This window comes from Liolophura sinensis, chromosome 10 (genome assembly GCF_032854445.1).
Source record: "Liolophura sinensis isolate JHLJ2023 chromosome 10, CUHK_Ljap_v2, whole genome shotgun sequence".
NCBI classification, from domain to species: Eukaryota; Metazoa; Mollusca; class Polyplacophora; order Chitonida; family Chitonidae; genus Liolophura; species Liolophura sinensis.
This window is the reverse complement of record NC_088304.1, coordinates 16,593,321-16,611,648: the sequence shown is the minus strand read 5'-3', so window position 1 is coordinate 16,611,648 and position 18,328 is coordinate 16,593,321. Positions and strand designations below refer to the sequence as shown.

At 40.2% G+C, this 18,328-nt stretch overlaps 1 protein-coding gene across 1 annotated transcript in view; it reads right to left on the bottom strand.

The window, feature by feature from the left end:
• Positions 1 to 482: 482 nt before the first annotated feature.
• The window catches only part of LOC135477252 (ATPase MORC2-like), a 61,268-nt gene continuing 43,422 nt past the window's right edge, over positions 483 to 18,328 (bottom strand). Inside the window, exons 22-31 of the mRNA XM_064757437.1 lie at positions 16,956 to 17,546; positions 16,166 to 16,291; positions 15,737 to 15,824; positions 14,381 to 14,423; positions 13,879 to 13,968; positions 8,256 to 8,292; positions 6,871 to 7,031; positions 6,419 to 6,551; positions 5,983 to 6,078; positions 483 to 5,646 (exon numbers count right to left, since the gene is read on the bottom strand). Of these exons, the coding sequence (XP_064613507.1) occupies positions 5,551 to 5,646; positions 5,983 to 6,078; positions 6,419 to 6,551; positions 6,871 to 7,031; positions 8,256 to 8,292; positions 13,879 to 13,968; positions 14,381 to 14,423; positions 15,737 to 15,824; positions 16,166 to 16,291; positions 16,956 to 17,546 (1,461 nt within the window). The 3' untranslated portion in view covers positions 483 to 5,550. The remainder of the gene's footprint in view (positions 5,647 to 5,982; positions 6,079 to 6,418; positions 6,552 to 6,870; positions 7,032 to 8,255; positions 8,293 to 13,878; positions 13,969 to 14,380; positions 14,424 to 15,736; positions 15,825 to 16,165; positions 16,292 to 16,955; positions 17,547 to 18,328) is intronic.

Sequence of the window (18,328 nt, the reverse complement as noted above, 5' to 3'; positions counted from 1 at the left end):
TGATTTTTTTTTTTTTTTTTTTTGATTGGTGTTTTACGCCGTACTCAAGAATATTTCACTTATACGACGGCGGCCAGCATTATGGTGGGTGGAAACCGGGCAGAGCCCGGCGGAAACCCACGACCATCCGCAGGTTGCTGGCAGACCTTCCCACGTACGGCCGGAGAGGAAGCCAGCATGAGCTGAAGACAAGACTGAGGGTTAAAGAATCTACATGGCTTACTTTGGACTCAAATGGGTCACGCAAAAACTATACAGTCAATATAAAAACCAGATGTTATGCTAGCTTCTGCACAATACACGGTAGGTACACTGGTACTCTTATGGAATAACTTAATCAAGTCACTGATACCTCGAGGCACTACTGATTGGTTATGAAAGATTAAAGAAAAAAAAAAAAATATATATATACACACACACACACATATATATATATATATATATATATATATATATATATATATATATGCAAAAATAGGCTGGATGAGGTCCTCACAAGACACTATTTGCTAAAATACATTTCCTCTGGCAACTATCCGCTAACTTACGTTCGGAAAGAGGTATATTAAAATGTAGGTACACACGATATACAGCGTAGTCTATATACATACAGTATCTTTAGGAGTCAAATACATGCACATGGGTCATCCAAAGTGATCCGTGCATCAAATGACAGAATCAACTACATTAATATGGACCACACCTACCATAAATCACGTTTGTGCACTACAGCCATTGATGGATTTCATTGTCTGTGTAGCTCCACGGAGGTATAGAACCGATGTTTTCCGAAAATCTTGAGCGATTCCTTGCCCACACCAGTTACAGGTCCTTCGCGTCTATCCAATATAGCAGCTAGCTAGTGTTTGTGTGGCAATACAAGCGCACAAGCCCTCACAGTATATGTCCATTTACCGATTTAGAGCTGTCAGTTTTACAGAAGGGAAGAAAATTATTTTTCCTCAAAAATTGGATGAAACGAGTTACAATTCAGAATAACAAACCACAAAGACAAAACAGCCCAGAAAATTGGACAAAACAGCCCAGCAAATTGGACAAAACAGCCCAGCAAATTGTCCACAGCAGAACATGAACGGACATAAATTCATTGAAAATAAAGAAAAAAGCACTATACTCGACTTCATCTTATAACTTATCAAGGTGAAGCCAAAATGCCAATTCCTTAAAATTCAAATGGCAAACCAGTTAGAACAGTTCGAAACAGGACAAAAACGACTATAGTGCTGACAATGCACGAAACGGCCCGAAACTCGGACTTGTCTGTCTGTAATTTGGCATGGTGAAGCCATATATCAAGTTTCAATTCAATTCGGTTTACCATTTTCAAAGAAGTGCCTTTAGCATTTTTTGCTGTCCAGTTTGCCAGAATCTCCAGCTTCTGTGTATCTGGAAGAACTACGTGGAAGCTCAACCTAAAGGTGACATTTGAAAAGATTTTCTTTGCTCCGCCATATTTAAATTCTACAATGTCTTCAATGCAGGCGGAATTCAGGGGCCGTCAAACATTATTCATACACCTTCATTCGCTTGGAAAAGTGGCGAAGGATCTCACAACGGTTTGGATATAAAGTGCGAAGACAAAATGACTGGAAGATGGGGACTTCCGAAGCTTGGCTTCTTTGTGTTTCGCTTCAGGCACATATGCCGACAGTGCGGGTTTTGAAGAAAGGAAGACACGGGATGGTAGGAGAGCTGCAAATTGGGATGTGGATCACCAATACTGTCACATAAACTGTATAGATAAGGACTGGCATAGCGGCATAAATACAATCAGCATAAACACACTCCGTCTCGAAAAAAAGGCGCATCTGTTAGGAAGTCCGATGTAGGCCATTGAAGAATACGAGCTAAATGGGTAACGTGGAACTGGCGGACAAGGTGCGTGTCCATCGTAAAGCCATAAACCATGCGCCTTTATTGTTGTCCCTTGTCTTCAGTTTCCTGTTCGTGTAATGGTATTTATGGAGAGGCGGTAGTAAAGCAGCTTCGGACAAATTGCTCCCTGGCCGTGCAGGCGGCCTGGCGCACTGGTCTTTACTGAGAGGGTCGAGTTAATGTCACGGCCTCCGCCTCATCTCCAGTACGCTGACGGGCACAGACTCTAATTAAGGACTCGGGTGACAATAAAAGTCTCTGGCATAGCATAATCTTTTCGTGGATGTACTCTGCCTCTTTGTGGCCGAATTCTACAGTGACCAGACCGGGGAATCCACGGTGGGCCGCCTACTTTTATTGAGCGAGGTGCTGACAATAGACAGCTACTAAATGGGCGATATGATCGCTCCTAACCAGACAGGCGCATACCAGGCCTCGGATTTACCAGCTCCAGTATATTACCTATTCGCTGTGCATCAAGAATCGCTCGTCTCTCTGAACGAAGTCGGAGAAATCGGAAGGCGTTACGAACAGATGGCAGGACGACTAAGTTCCAGTGTTGATGTCTTGTTGGGATAGTTCCCTGCCAGCCTGATCGAGTCTACAGACACGCCCGAGCGACCAGGATCAAAGTACCAGGGGTATTTCTCACACCTAGCTGTCATGTTTCCCAACGGCTTACGGGAGAAATAAAGCCAATTTACCTATTCTCCAAGTTGCTGGTAGATCAGCCGCCAGCGTTTACGGGTGGATGATTTATGGAGGCCTAAACAAGAAGGCTAATTTGTTCATGGCGTCATTTTGTGTTAGATTAAACAGTGTTTTGTAGTTCACCAAGGGAAGTTTTAGGCCTCATCAATAGATCTCTGCAAAGACACTGACCTCCTTGACCTTCACACCATAGACCATAGGGGAAAATCTGCTGAAAGTACCATTTACTCCGATAAGTTTCAACCCCTTTTCTACTGAATTCTACTGAGAAAAAAGATCGGTAATAGCTCATATTTTCCGCAGGAAAAGATGTAAACCCAATGTAAGACTTAAAAAACGCCGTTTGCAAGAGCCAGGAGAAAAGAAATATACGTAAAAAATCACTTATCATTCCACGAAAAAGTGATTTTGAAAAAAAATGTTGAAGAAAATCAATACAATAGAGAGTTAAATTTCAAAATAAACAAAATGTAAAACAAAAAAGTAAAACTTCCATTTTTTTTGGCCACACACGATTTCTTACAACTTATCAATTATCTAAAAGCTATATCTTGGCAGTTTTATCGATAACGATACCCGGTAAAATTCACAAATAAAGAGACATTGCACACATAACACACAAACACCTGTACAACCTATTCTTCCTCACAGCACTCCCATGATAGGTTAAAGAAACTCTTGTCCCTGGGGGATGATCCAATGAGATGGCGACCCCATTTTTACTACAGAAGGCAAGACAAGGGCAAGACGAAGATTTAATGACAGTCTAATCCCCTTAAAACAAAGTCACTTTTCTTCAATTTCATCTCCCCAAAATTTTCTAAAACAAAGTAGATTAAAATAAAACATGATGAAAATTTTTTTTAAGATGATTAGATCAAACCTTAACAATGATTTAAAATGATAAAACAAGAAATGCTCTCAACATGATGTCTGATCATCACCTAAAGAAAAAAAAAAAACAACAAGAAACAAAAAAAAAAAAAAAACGCAAAAAACAAAATGACCCTGAAAACATTCTAACCATAGAATACAGGATCACTGGTTTCTGTGAGGTTGTGTATCACAACTGTTAATGCACACTCTGGGCAAGTTTGCTCAAAAAAAAAAAAAATTCTGATTCATTGGGTTTGGAAAATGGGCCATTAAAGTTATTATGGTTACTGCGCAAGGCATCTACACTATTATAAAGTTTTAAGGCTTTGGACCCAATTTGTCACGGTTTGGAAACTTTAAAAAGTGAGTTCTGAAACTGGGAAAGACCTCTATGTAACTCGTAACATGTCCCACAAAGCACACTTATACATGTACGGACATCCCCTCCTGAACAAGGAAAACTACTCAACAAGTGTACCCAATATTACATGTTCAGCTTTAAATGTTTAGGGTTAATGTTCTGCACAGAATTCTCTCACTCTAGGGTTAATGTTCTGTACAGAATTATGAAATGAGAATATTTTGGTGTGACCTTAAAAGCAATCTCTAAGATTGAAACCCAAATAAGAACAGGTCATCAAAGTGGCATACCAATGTTTGGTACACAGCAAAGCAAAAAGACATACTGGTAAAACGGCCTATCAGTGCTCACATACACCTACACCTGGTTTGCTCAATGACCACAACGATAATGGCGGGGAAACTATACAAACCTTACTTTGGCCTTACAACTGATGATCATACTATATAGTCTTATATACAACTTGGTCAGAATAATAAAACACCATTGGTGAAGTAATATTTTAAACTGAAACCGGCTACCTTCAGCTGAGAACCTTGTTTCCTTGAGCAGAAACTGAATGTCAAAGGCTAGCAGTACGCACAATGGCTATAAATTTCATCGAAAAACACAAGGTCTATATGCTTTTATAAATCAGCTCGTAAGCTGGAATTAAAACTGAAATGCTCCATTCAACACTCTGCCATCTTTTAATGTTTTGAATTCACTCTTGTATCGCTTTTTCTTCCAAATCTCTTGATGTTATGCTGTTTTAGACTGTGAAACAGCAGCAATTGATCGATTTTTTAAATTGTTTAAGTCCTCTGTTCATCTTTGTAAATGTTTGTTTTCAAACCCATGTTCATGGAGCTACAGGACCTGAACATGCAATTCCTACCAACAAATCTTGTCTCTTTCCACTGATCACTTTTTAACAAAAGCCTATTGCAATACACAGGCTGTTTCATTTACTCGCTTTTTAGCTTGCTAAACTCTCTCCCTGTAAAACAGGATTACATGTATCACATTGTTCTAAGCAAAATTAATTACTTTTTCAAGATATATATTGTGAACACAAGCAAGCCATTGTTGCAGGCTTCTCTGTAACAACAGACTGGTCTAGTCAAGGCATTTAGAAGTGATATTCTTGTACAAACAGTGGTGATGAGCACAAAGAGTATCCACTTGTCTACCTGTTGTTGCTGTTGCCACTGGCTACAGGTGCAAGGTGATTTTTAAGTTTGTCTTAATCTGGTGGTGGTGTTGCCCCTGGGTTATGTTCCCTGCTGTTGTTCATGGTTCCACTTACTCCTGCTGTTGTTCATGGTTCCACTCACTCCTCCTGTTGTTCATGGTTCCACTCACTCCTGTTGTTGTTCATGGTTCCACTCACTCCTGCTGTTGTTCATGGTTCCCCTCACTCCTGCTGTTGTTCATGGTTCCACTCACTCCTGTTGTTCCCCACAGTCCCCCTCACTCCTGAGGTTGCCCATGGTTCCACTCACTCCTCTTGTTGCCCATGGTTCCACTCACTCCTGTTATTCCCCACAGTTCCCCTCACTCCTGTTGTTGTTCATGGTTCCACTCACTCCTGTTGTTGTTCATGGTTCCACTCACTCCTGCTGTTGTTCTCACAGTTCCCCTCACTCCTGTTGTTGCCCATGGTTCCACTCATTCCTTTTGTTGCCCATGGTTCCACTCACTCCTTTTGTTCCCCCCAGTTCCCCTCACTCCTGCTGCTGCCCCTGTGTTGCTTGATTCACGCAGGCTGCCAGAAGCTGGTCCACATGTTCACCATCCTCTTCTGGGTCAATGTCAATCTCCTGAAAGAAAATCAATGTAATTAGGCCTGTAATCACTTACCAACTCCACAATAAATACGAAACACCCACAATATGTATTGTCAATACCAGATAGACTAATGACTGTCTCACAATCAGTTACCATTGCTTCAGCTATCACAAGGCAAGTCTATGTCATTTTATTCAATAAAATAGTAAAAGAACATAAAACAAAACTAAATTCAGCTGAGCCAAAACAGGCTCAAATGTTTCTATAAGATCAGTACACGCACAATAACAATGGAAAATTCAAAGGAAGTGAGAGGGAATATTCCAGGGAAAACTGTTTCATAAACAAATGAAATATGGTAAACTTACATCATTTAACGACCTCAACAAACGAGATATATTCTTCCTAAGGCCAGACAGCTTTGATTTTGCCGCATTTGATTCGGTCTGAAAATTGTTCACCAGCTGGAAATAAAACACAACTTTTATGTAACTCCAATAAGAAAAGAAGAAGCTCTTGCCAAAAGCAGTCACTATACTCAGTATGATTTAAGACCTTACATTCATTCTTTTATCTTTTAAACTCTCAGGAAATTTGCCAAAAATAATGACAATATTTAGCATTTTTATCATTTTTAACGTATAATCAATTTATGGAGCTCCTGGCATGTTGATGTATATACCTGAGGAATTCAACTGAGACAATCTATGTAAGTACAGTACATGGGAGTACAAGACGGCAAGCAGATCTAATCTGTAATTGTTTTGCTTCTTTGTATTGCTTTAGAACCAAACCAAAGAATACCTTTCTTAAACCCTTTTCATAGTGGTCAAAGAAATCATCCAATGGGAAAGCAGCAAGCTCCTGTAAGGTGAGAGCTGATATCGCCTCTTTATCCATGGACCACTGAGGGGGCAGGAAGTAACGCAGACACGTTCTGATTGATGGAAAACAAAAGGTTACCATAGGCACAAGATCCAGGCACAAGTAACTGCATTTCTATTCTCTCTGGTCTAGGAAATGTTGTTCATGGCAGAAAAAGCAAATTTGCAGACAGCATTTACCTTTGATGAAGTCTAAAAAATGTCTTTGCATGAAGTACTTGTTTGTTTATTCAATTGGCGTTTAACAACTTGCTCTTGTCTTTCTCTTATTTAATGGGTACAGGAAAAATGCTTTATCTGTATCTTTTCTGTAACATAATGTGGACAAATTCACTATATGTTTACAATGTGGAGGTTCATGTCCAATGTTACCTGTAGCCATTAGCAATTTCATCTGTAATCTGTCCACCAGGGGGCACTGCCGTTGTTGTATTTGTGGAGGATGAGGGTGCCTCAGCCGCTGTTTCGTGTGATGAAATAGAGGCTGGTGAGGCAGGGGCAGGGAAAGATGACTCTGGTGCAAGCTGATTGGCCTGTGTGTAATAAAAAATGTTTAAACGATTCACTCATCATTTTATGGCATGACAGAACATTAAAGAACAGACGCTAAACTGTGGGTAAATCCAAATAGATAAACAGCCACAAATATTTTTGTGACATCATGTTGAATTCCTTTTCTTTAATCTGTACTGTTTGTCTTATTTTCTTGATGCAAAGACAGAAACATTCCATCAACCAAAGAAGACAACAGATTAATAATGAGAAAGCTAATTCTTGAGGTCACCAAGAGATTATCAAAGTTTTACAGATTTGATTCATCCTGACAACAAGTCCTGCTGAAAAACTTTCTCTTAACTGATGTGGACAACAAAAGATATTATGTAAGAGACAATGTGATTGGCAAGAAGGTTAGGGTGAGGCCACCTGGTGTTCAGGGGAGGCAATGCTATGGTAGCCTCAGGCAGGCCACAGAATACTGCACACAAGGTGTGAACATGTGGGTGCAGACGATGAAGGAGGTGTCAACCTACAGCAGGCTGCCTCTGCTAACTGAGCCTTAATTAGCTCTCTACAAAGTGGCTGAACTTTTTGATACCTGAATCAGACCACAAATGTGATGTAATTCAGGTGTCTAATCTCAAGTAACACTAACACCTCCAGACAACAATGCCCCTGCTTTGGTGGGTGAGGAATTCAGGACATTCATCAGAGCTTAGGTGGAAAAACAGTTCAGATGTCAGAGTCACACTAACTGACAGCAGATGATCTGTCCACAGGGCTTGCTCACTGGCCAAAGCTAACATATCTGTACAAGACACCAGTAACATCTTCATTCAAGTCACTTGCACAAACTTATTTTTGTTTTCGTCTTTCAGAAACTATGAATATCTTTCAAATTTCTCCAACTTCTGTTGCCTCTTTATGAGGAAACCAACTGCGAAAATCACTTTCTTTGAAAGAACACCATACTGTAATTGGACCAACCTTTCACCTGTTTTTTCCCACTTATCCCATAACAAATCCCTCGCCATGATATTGCTGAAATATTTCGGAAGTATTAAGCCATAATCATTCATTTTATAACCAGTCCACATCATTTAAAGCTGGACAACTTCTCTGTTTACCTTGGGTTTCGAACAACATTTAAACAAAAATTACCGTTTAAGTAAACCTAAACCACAAGAACATGAAAAATACTGAATCCATAGTTTGATATTTTTTAAAACATGTTTTTAGAAGATATTAACTTTACTTACCTTCAGAAGCCTCACCTCTGGTCCTTTCTTCTCATACCTGAGGAAAGATCAATAAGAGATTAGATATGTGTATGTATATATGGTAAGAAAATGGACTCTCCTGAAGCACTAATGTTAACACATCCACATCTTAGTTGACATACATGGTACATGTTCACGAAACTCCTCTTAATTCTTCAACCTTTTCACTTGCCTCTGCAGTCCACATTTTGAAACACTGTGTGAGAGTTATGTCGTGTAGAGAAATAATTTGCTCAGTTTTATAAAGCTTGCATCTTTAATGACACAAAAAAAAGATCATTTTTTAACAATTATTTACGTAATAGTTGTACGCATAAATTTCACAGAATACAAGCACTTTTTTGGTTGGAAACGCTGCAGATTTACAGTAGTACTGACTTTCTGTCTGACTATATCCTAACCAATATTTCACCATTATTCTTTGTGCAGATTTCTGATCAACATGTCACTACAAACAGCCCTTGTACACATACCACAATTAACACGTCCTAAGCCTAAAAAAGCCCATCATTAGTAGACTTTGTTACCAGTCTGACCACCTGTTCAGTGTCATGCAAGCTGTTTATGATAACAATTTCTTGTCATTGTCTAAAAATATGATCACCAAATTTGAGCCCAAGGTGGAAGGAAGTGTATATACATGTACACGGGCCTTAAAGCAGTATGTCTGGACGCACGTACACGTAGTTAGTTTTTGCCGTGTTTTTTTTTTTTTTTTTTTGACAATTTTCTTTGAAAAATGTCTCACTTAGTTCATCTGTCTGACCTACAAAGTACATGAATTGTAGAATCTGTAAACATTAAAAAATAAGCCCAAAAAATCACAATAAAAAACAAAAAGAATATGTGAAGGTGTAACTGAATGAAAAGTACAAACTCTGGTAACACTCAAAACTCAACCCAAAATGGCAAAAAATACTTGTAAGAGATAGAAAATCTGATGTCAGTGACATGAGTAAAAATACATGTGAGTAAAAATACATGTAAGTAAAAAGGTTCTGTCAATGATAGCAGCCCAAGATCAGTCAGGTGTGTTCATGGGTCATAAACCTTGTAAGCAGTCAGGAGTTAGGGGGGTGGGCAGGGAGGGGAGCCCAGGCCGGCCATTCTTACAGGTAATATCCCTAATTGCCATTGTGCCTCTGTTTGCTTTGTTGGTAAAAGACGACACCTCCTCTTACCTGGCGAGAGATTAAGGGGCGTGCCTGGAACAAACGATGACAAGTGCTTTCTCGTTCAGTCCGAGGCTCATGGCAAAGGTCTAGTGTGAAGTTATAAAAATATACACTTGTTTCCAGTCAATAATTGCACTGTCAAACAAGCCACAAAATATCTGGCCATTGTAGGGGCTCTCAGTCTACACCAGAGGGGGCTCTTCAAGGGATATATGGGTGCCCTTTGTCTGCTCAACAGCCTGGAGAAGCCGGCAATGGGACATACATTGTAACAAGGGCCCTGACCTCACTTTGATCTTGTATACATTTGACAATGAAAATTACAATGAATCGTTTCCATTCAAAGTACTGGAATTTATTTCTCAAATTTTTCAACAGCAATTTTTGGGAGTAAATAAGTCAGCAGCTTTGGATACACTTTATTTATCAGGACCTAGTTAACAAAACCTGGTTAATCTGGTTTCCTGCAACGTTTTCTTCCCCTAAAAGACATACTTCTTAGATACTGCTGTAAAAAATTTCCGCTGCAGAGTAGAAAAAGTTCAGGAAAATAAAAATGTTACCAATCAGTTCTTTTGGTCAGTAATATTAAATTCAACTGTCTTACTGACAACCCTGCCCCCCCCCCCCCCCCCAAATCCATTCAGAATATGTTAAATCATGCTGAAAATAGACTTGCTCTTAGACTCAGGTAAGATGCAAGTCCAGAAATATTTTCAACACTTTGCCAAAAGATGAACATTGTTTATTTTGTCTCAAAAAACTAAACCCTCAACAGCTTCAACCACAATCATATGTTCTTCACATATTTCCTAATTTTACTGGCGTTAAAGACACCACACTCAAGTACACTCAGCTAATATAACAGCTGTTACAGGGCTTTACAAATGTGCATCCAACAAGTTAAATGATATTTACGTGGTAAACTTCAATGCTGTGCTAACATACAGGGTCTTGTATGTATAGGCCTATTTTGGAACATATAAACAATTTGCAACAACCACTGTTTTTTCCAGATTTTTTTTTTCATTTCGTACAGGTAACAAAAACATTTACAGAAGGCCTTCCTTCCTTTTAAATATTATATATTGATGTAGAAGAACTAAGCATACAAATACATGTATATCTTGAACCCAAATCTGTGTTAAGAGATCACATACCGTTCACATACTGTGACCGTGACTGTGAAATTAGTGGTCAGCTGAAATATGGGCCTTGATCTTCAGGAATAATAGAGAAACTTTGTAGAGAGGAAAATAAAAATAGTGCATGCTGAGGTGACGGGATTAAAAGTCGCTGCACAAAATGGATATAAGGCTCTATTAAAAATACCATGAAAAGGTCCTGGAATAACCAGGACAAGAAAGGTTACAAACCGACAGGAAAACCAAGAACAAATAAAGAGATCAGAAGCTTTTGGTAACCGTGGTGATGAGATGAAGGGACAAATAGTTGTCAATGACATGACTGTGCCAATTGCTTTTTGCCACTGCCACACTAAATTGGGGTTATTTAAGCCAGCGAGAGAAAACCCTTCCCACAAGTTTCCCACTATCGTCAGTAAGTATTACTGCCCAAACGGTAATGTGATATTGCCCTTAACACTTAGCCCCATAAAATACGGACAATCACCTATTTCAACTTGTCTGGCACACTTTTTACACCTTTCTAAGCAGCGTTTTTGTTCCTTTTCATAAGAGAATATATATCAAATTTCGCTAAAAATCCTAGCCGGTGTGGTCGTATCCAACCACCTGAACCAGGCTTGAAAATGCAGTTTTATCATGCCTCAATCTTGATGATGATGTATCACTATCCAAGCTGTTGTCAAAATCCACTACGAAGTTCTTCGACTGTGAGAAGAAGTTAGAGAGTTCAGGTCACTACTTTCTCAACCATATGAAGAATAGACATCCCAAAAGAAATCCTTGTATTTCACATACGGTATTAGCTCGTTTACGGAGTTCAGTAGGTGCATTGTTAAAAGCAAGAAAACTTCTCAAGACTTCCATACTAATAAAAAACATTTCAGTAGTGATACATAATTACCCCGAACTAAAACGAGATATATAATTACCTGGAACTATCATGTTATACCCTGATTCCTCACAGGTGTTACTCAGGCTTACGTGCAAACTCCGGCATGTTGCACTTACCCTAAATGACCTAAAAATTCGACCAAAAAGCACTTTCGGAGGCAAATAAATGTCATGAGATATTATTTCTGGTGCTAACCTTTACATTTTCCCAGTGGGATATCACCCTACCTTCCAAACACCTCTCAAAGTACCTTTCTAAAATCCATAGAACTCCCAGAATCTGGAAAAATGAGCAACTTAGTCATGAATGAAATTTTAGGTCATTTAAGGTAGTTATACTTTTACATGTCTGTGTCACCTTTTACAAAACTTTGCCAGTCATATTTCTTCTAACTTTCTTGCAAAAGACATTGTCATAGTGCCATAAGGTGATGTCATTTACAAGAAATGTACGAGAACCTGAGTTACGAAATTTAGCGAAAGTGGACCCTGCACTTCTGTAACTATCCTAGTTTACTCTGTCAAATGAAGAAAACTTTATCTTCCTTTACTTCTGACAAGCCTGGCTTTATCATTATTTTGATTAAGGTTTCAAAATATACTCAAGAATTTTTCACGCATATGGTGCTCACCAGTTTTAAGGGTGAACAGTATTTTGGTGGAAGAAAAGTGGTCTTCACTGACTCCTGGGCCAGACCAGCGATATAGACACCTCCCTGTCAACAAGGCCACATGAACAGAGAGAGAGTCCAAGACCTGAACTGAGTCCACACTACTTGTGGCCTAGTAACCACTTGCCTCAGATCTGCACCCCGACCTACTCAGTGCTATCTACATTGATCTACACATGCAATGCCGCCTTTCCCCACCTTCCTCTTATGAACGAGTCAAACCTGATATTCTATGAAGCTGTGAAGTCAGTGGACCCATATTTGTCCAAAATACAATTAATTTTCAACAAATCTATTTTGAGTACATATGATGTCTTATATGCAAATACACCCAATGCTATTTTGGAAAAATACCAAATGGCTGTTTTGCCTGTTTCCTTTGAGTCCCCAGGAAAGCAGACAGAATTCAGGGGAACTGTCAGAGTGCAGAGGAAGCCAGGCAGAGCGCAGAGGAAAGCAGACAAAGTTCAGAGGAAAGCAGACAGAATGCAGTGGAAGTGCAGAGGAAACCCCACAAAGTGCAGGGGAAACCAGACAGAGTGCAGAGGAAACCAGAAAGAATGCAGGGGAAACTGTCAGAGTCCTAAGGGAACCCCACAAAGTGCAGAGGAAACTGTCAGAATCCCAAGGAAACCAGAAAGAGTGCAGAGAAAAATGTCAGAATCCTAAAGAAACCAGAAGAATGCTAAGGAAAACTGTTCGAGTCCTGAGGAACCCAGACAGAGTGCAGAGGAAACAGTCATAGTCCTGAGGAATCCCAACAGAGTCCAAACCAGACAGAGCGCAGGGAAACTGGACAGTCCAGTGGAAACCAGGCAGAGTCCACGCAAAACATATTTTAAAGCAACCTGATTGGTTTGTAACTTACAGAAGCCATTATTTCACTTGGCCATCAGCGTTCGATGTGATTTTTCCCTTTAAGCACAGCAGCCTGTAAAGCTTTCTTATCTGTGGTTTGTGATACGTCACGCTTTCATCAATCTAACCAAACAACCTGATAGGTTTTATGATTGTTTGTGCCGTGTAACTCAACAAGGGAGGTAACCTAATCTATCTCTTACAAGAGTTCTTTCCCCTGATAACACCCTTTTTATTATTTTTTGGAGTACAAACAGTGGAAGTTTTCCGCTGCTACAAGAAGATGTGTGTGTAGGGGTTAGAGCATTTGTTGACATGTTCGTTGTTTGGCATTTTGGAAATGGTTTTGATGTCCTTCTGAAGTCCGTATAAGCAGTGATGGAAAGAGTTTTGGTGTGTTTTAGGGCGTTGTGCCAAACATAATCCTAATGAAGCCAGCGTTCCTCTGAAGTTGTGGGGTGAAGAGCTGACGAAAAATGTTACTGAGGGGCCTGTTGTCAGGAGAGTTCTCCTTTTTGCCAGTTAGTCCAGCTATAACTGGGGTTACCAGATTTTACTGAATGGTTTAATCTAAAAAAAACCTTACCTAACACAAGTGCATGGATATGGACAACGTGAGAGTGGAAATGGAACAGTCTATTACATCTTTGGAGATTTAAGTATTATGTTACCTTATTACGATTTTGCAGAATAATGATGACAAGTGGAGTAAAGATAACTTATCTCCCAATCACAAGGACTAGATACATTTTTATTCTGTATCCAGCTTGAGAGACAAGATAAATATGCACTCATGACTGAAGAATGCAGGTCAACGGTCAGTTTAATATTGTTCGACATAAAACATTTTCTCACTCACCATTTATCATATTTATCCTTTGGATTTTGGTCAAACTTCACCTTCCACTTGCTTTCTGCTGCATTCACCTTGACAACAGACCCTGAATACCTGTACAGAGAAAACAAAGCTCTAGCTACAACTGTGCCACCTTTGACAAACGAAATGAAAGAAGCCAAACAACTGAAGAAGATCTACCTACAGCTGGGTCAGGTCGGAGCTTCGCTCACAAATATTTTGCTTTTCATTCCAAATTGATCTTGTGCCTCTTTTCTTTGAAATCATAGAATTCAAATGATCTTTCTCCTACAAATGATATATCTCCTGCAAATGATATATCTCCTACAATAAACAATCAATCTTTCTGTTCATGAGCAGTTCGTAGGTCACTGCTTGCTGTCATTTAGGGTGAAGGTGTACCTGTGTCCAATTACAATGGTGGACTCTAGCCGTAACATTTCCCCTCACTAAAATACACAATCAGAAAACACACCAGATATCTAACATACAGCTCAATACTCACCACTTGTCCTTGACCTTGGCTTCTACTTTTGTTCCCACCTCACCTGTCAAGATAAGACACACACTTGCTACATAACACTGAAGTATTTATTATTACATATCTAAATATTTCATTGATATCCTATATTGTACAACAATCTTCGTCTTTCCTGAGAGTTCTCCTCTGATATATTAAAGGGTGCATGGAACACTTGGTTTTCCTAATATGGAGTATACTGATATGGCCTAACGTACAGAAGTAGGAAAAGATCCTCAGCTTCCCCGAGGGGTATAAAATGGCTTTGAACCACAGTTTTCCTGGGACCTCTGTGGCTCAGTCGGTTATCGCACTAATGCAGCTTAATGACCCAGAAGCCTCCCACCAATGCGGTCTATGTGAGTTCAAGTCCAGCTCATGCTGGCTTCCTCTCCAGCCATATGTGGGAAAGTCTACCAGCAACCTGTGGGTGGTCGTGGGTTTCCTCTGGGCTGTGCCTGGTTTCCTACCACCATAATGCTTGCCCCCGTCATAAAAGTGAAATATTCTTGAGTACAGTGTAAAACAACAATCACATAAATAAATAAATAAACACAGTTTTCCTAATGCTCCAACGATCAGCCTGGAAATTAAGCAGCCTGCTGTAGTGACAATATGATACATGTAGCTGCCGAAATAATTCTGTTGGGAGAAGAGCCCAAATTGTGAGTGCTAAGATGGTTCACCGTTCCCAGGATGTTCAATGATGACGTCCTTGCCAAATATTTCTGACAACTGACATATAAAAAGCATAAGAGAGAGGAGGTTATTAAGAAACACGAAACATGACCCAAACATTGTTCACAGGCATATCTTTCTTCATTTCTCCTTAAAACCATACACTTCATGTTACAGTACTTTCTCATCTATCCTTTAACTATGAAGAAGAGGCATGCTTACCTCAGTCAGACTGTGCAGTTAAGGTTTTCTGAACATTTCACCATGTATGGATATGCAGGAGGATGTTATTTTATGGGACCGAAATTTGTACTGAACTGGAAATCCAAACAAATCTCACTCCATGAGTCATTGATTAATTCACTGACTGTTTACTGGTGTTTATTGCCCCCCATCAAGAATTTTGCAATTCATTGACTGAGGTAAGGTTTACGGGTGGAGGAAGCCACTTTGTGTGAAGTAGGCCTAAACCACAGATCTTCACCAGCCACCGAGCACACCTTTTGATTTAAAGCCACAGCCCATGTAGTGAAAGACGGATTCAAGCAGACAATCTCAGTGGTCAGGGCCTGTATAGTCACTGCATACCGGAACTTTAACAATTTGAGCCAGCCAAGCCAAAGATGCAAACACTGGCTTTATATCTGACAAGCATTTGCTGACCTTCTGAGTCGTCATTACTGATGGTTGTCTCTTCTATTTCCGAGCTCTCCACAGTCATCCCTGCGCTCTCTTCCTCCATGCTGTCAGACTGAGAACAACATAAGCAATCTATCACTAGAACTGTTTGATGATCTGCATATCTTTTTGGGTGAAATCAGGTGGAGATGTTTATTTATAAGTGCACCTGCTGCTAGCCCAAAATAGTATTTGAAACAAGATATGACACCATGGTTTGTAAACCCAGAACTATGCCGCGGTAAACCTGGGCAGGCATTATTTAATCACATATGATTTTAGAATGTAAGAAAATTGTTGTTAATTTGTCTTAATGTACCGTATGTGATTCTTGTAGGGATAAAATTGTTATTAAGGTGTCGAGATGGCTAGATGGTGACTTCAAACCCATAGTATTCATAACATAAATAATACCTCATCTTTGGTTGATGTAGGAGCTGCTTTGCTCTTCTTGCTGGGCACTTCTGCATCTGCTGTTGTTGATGCAGCTGTTGCGCGGCGTTTTGTTGCCTCTCCCCTGGTCGACTGGCTGACCTGTGACTATAAAAGATTGTTGTCTGTCAAACTGAGTCGGCTGATATTGCAAACCAGAAGTAACCAGCCTTAAACTATCAAACTTTAGAACATCAATGCGCATTGGATTATTCAAAGGATGAATGTGGTATACTTCACTGCATCGCCCCTTAATTTTTTTGTGCATGTACAGAAATTATCTGCTCATATTACAAATACAAATACATAAACAGGTACAGTTTTGTCCTCAGATTCCCAGATATTAGAGTGAATGAACACATGGGGTTTAACATTGTACTTATCAATTTTTCAGTCATATGACGATGAAGGAGTCCTTAGAGTGCATGTACGTGTAATGTGCCTGCTTGTTGTAGGGCGGATTTCCATTGCCCCACCCCGCCCGAGCCATTATACTCATACGGGTCAACCAGTCGGTGCATTATCCCCTTAATTCTGAACATCAAGCGAGGAGGCTACAGCTTCCTCTTTTAAAGTCTTAGGTGTGTCCCGGCTCAGGATTGACTGTGGTTCTAATGCCCCCGAAGCAGACGCTTTACCGACTGTGCTATCAGAACCCCAGGCATTAGAGGATTCTGAAGAGTAAATCTCTATGGCTTTACTGTCTGAAATGAAAAAGTTCTCTGATTAATTATTCCAGTGAAATAAGCCTGGTGTCGGCAGTTATACTTACACTGGAAGATTCATCACTTGAGGTTTGACTGGAAGCTTTTGTAGAGGTAGCCGGGTGTCGAACAATCTGCATCTGTTTCTCCTTTTCTTCTCGAATCAGTTCTTTTTGTCTCTCTTTCTCTGCACGAAGCACCTCTTTCTCTTGTTCTCTTTCAAGTCGTAGCGCCTCTTTTTCTTTCTCTTTCTGCACACGCAGTTTCTCTCGCTCTTTCGCTGCACGTTCTCTCTCCTTCTCTTTTTGCAATCTTTCTCTTTCTCTCTGAATTCGCTCTTTGACTGCCTTTTGCGCCCGCTCCTTGTCTAACTTGGCTTGTTGTCTGGCTTTTTCTTCTCTTTCCCTCTGCACTCGTTGTGCTCTTTCTTCTTTTTCCTGCTCTGCTTTCTGCACACGACCACTGGTTTTACGAGAAGGGGTGGGGCTTGGCACATTTGATCTTTGGGATGCTGCACGAGCTTTAGAAGGGGAGGGGCTTTGAGATAGGGAGGAGTCAGAGTCTGGTATGTAGACCGGGGAGGAGTTTTGGCGAGATACGCTGGGTGAAGGTCGGTTGTTTACTGGGGCTGAACGTTGTCGACTGATAAGCTGTGGAGACTGGCAAAAGGATGGAAATCACACAATACAATCTCAAATTTATTTTATTTGATTGGTGTTTTATGCATACTCAAGAATATTTCACTTACACGACGGTCGCCAGCCTTATGCTGGGAGGCACCCACGCAGAGCCGTGGGAAAACACACAACCATCCCCAGGTTGCCAGGCCTTCCCACATATGGCCACGAGAGGAAACCTGTCTAACCTCTATTATATTGTACTGGCTGGTTAACATTCCTAAAAGGAGGGTTCCACACAGCCAGATTGAAAAGTTTAACTGAAAAGCGTTATCCTTCCATATAAAAGTTTCAATTTTTAATTTCTTAACACAAGATCAGAATTACTGAGTGAAAATGGACTTTATGCCTCGAGTACTTGACAAAATGCATCGGTACTAAGTATACTGTGTTTAAACGCTAAAGATAAAGATAAGAAAGAGTGTTTCAGACTTCTGGACACTAAGAAAAGACAGCTTCAGTGGCTAAAGCATTCAGACATGGTTAAGCAGCTTATGTAGTGAATGACTCTATCCCTTTGGCTGTAACGGCAAATCTACAACCTTGAGCGAGCAGACTCATTGGGCAGATTTTCTCTCCTGATATACACAGACGTTTCACGGCAAATCTACAACCTTGAGCGAGCAGACTCATTGGGCAGATTTTCTGCCCCGGTATACACAGACTTTTCACGGCAAATCTACAACCTTGAGCGAGCAGACTCATTGGGCAGATTTTCTCTCCTGGTATACACAGACTTTTCACGGCAAATCTACAACCTTGAG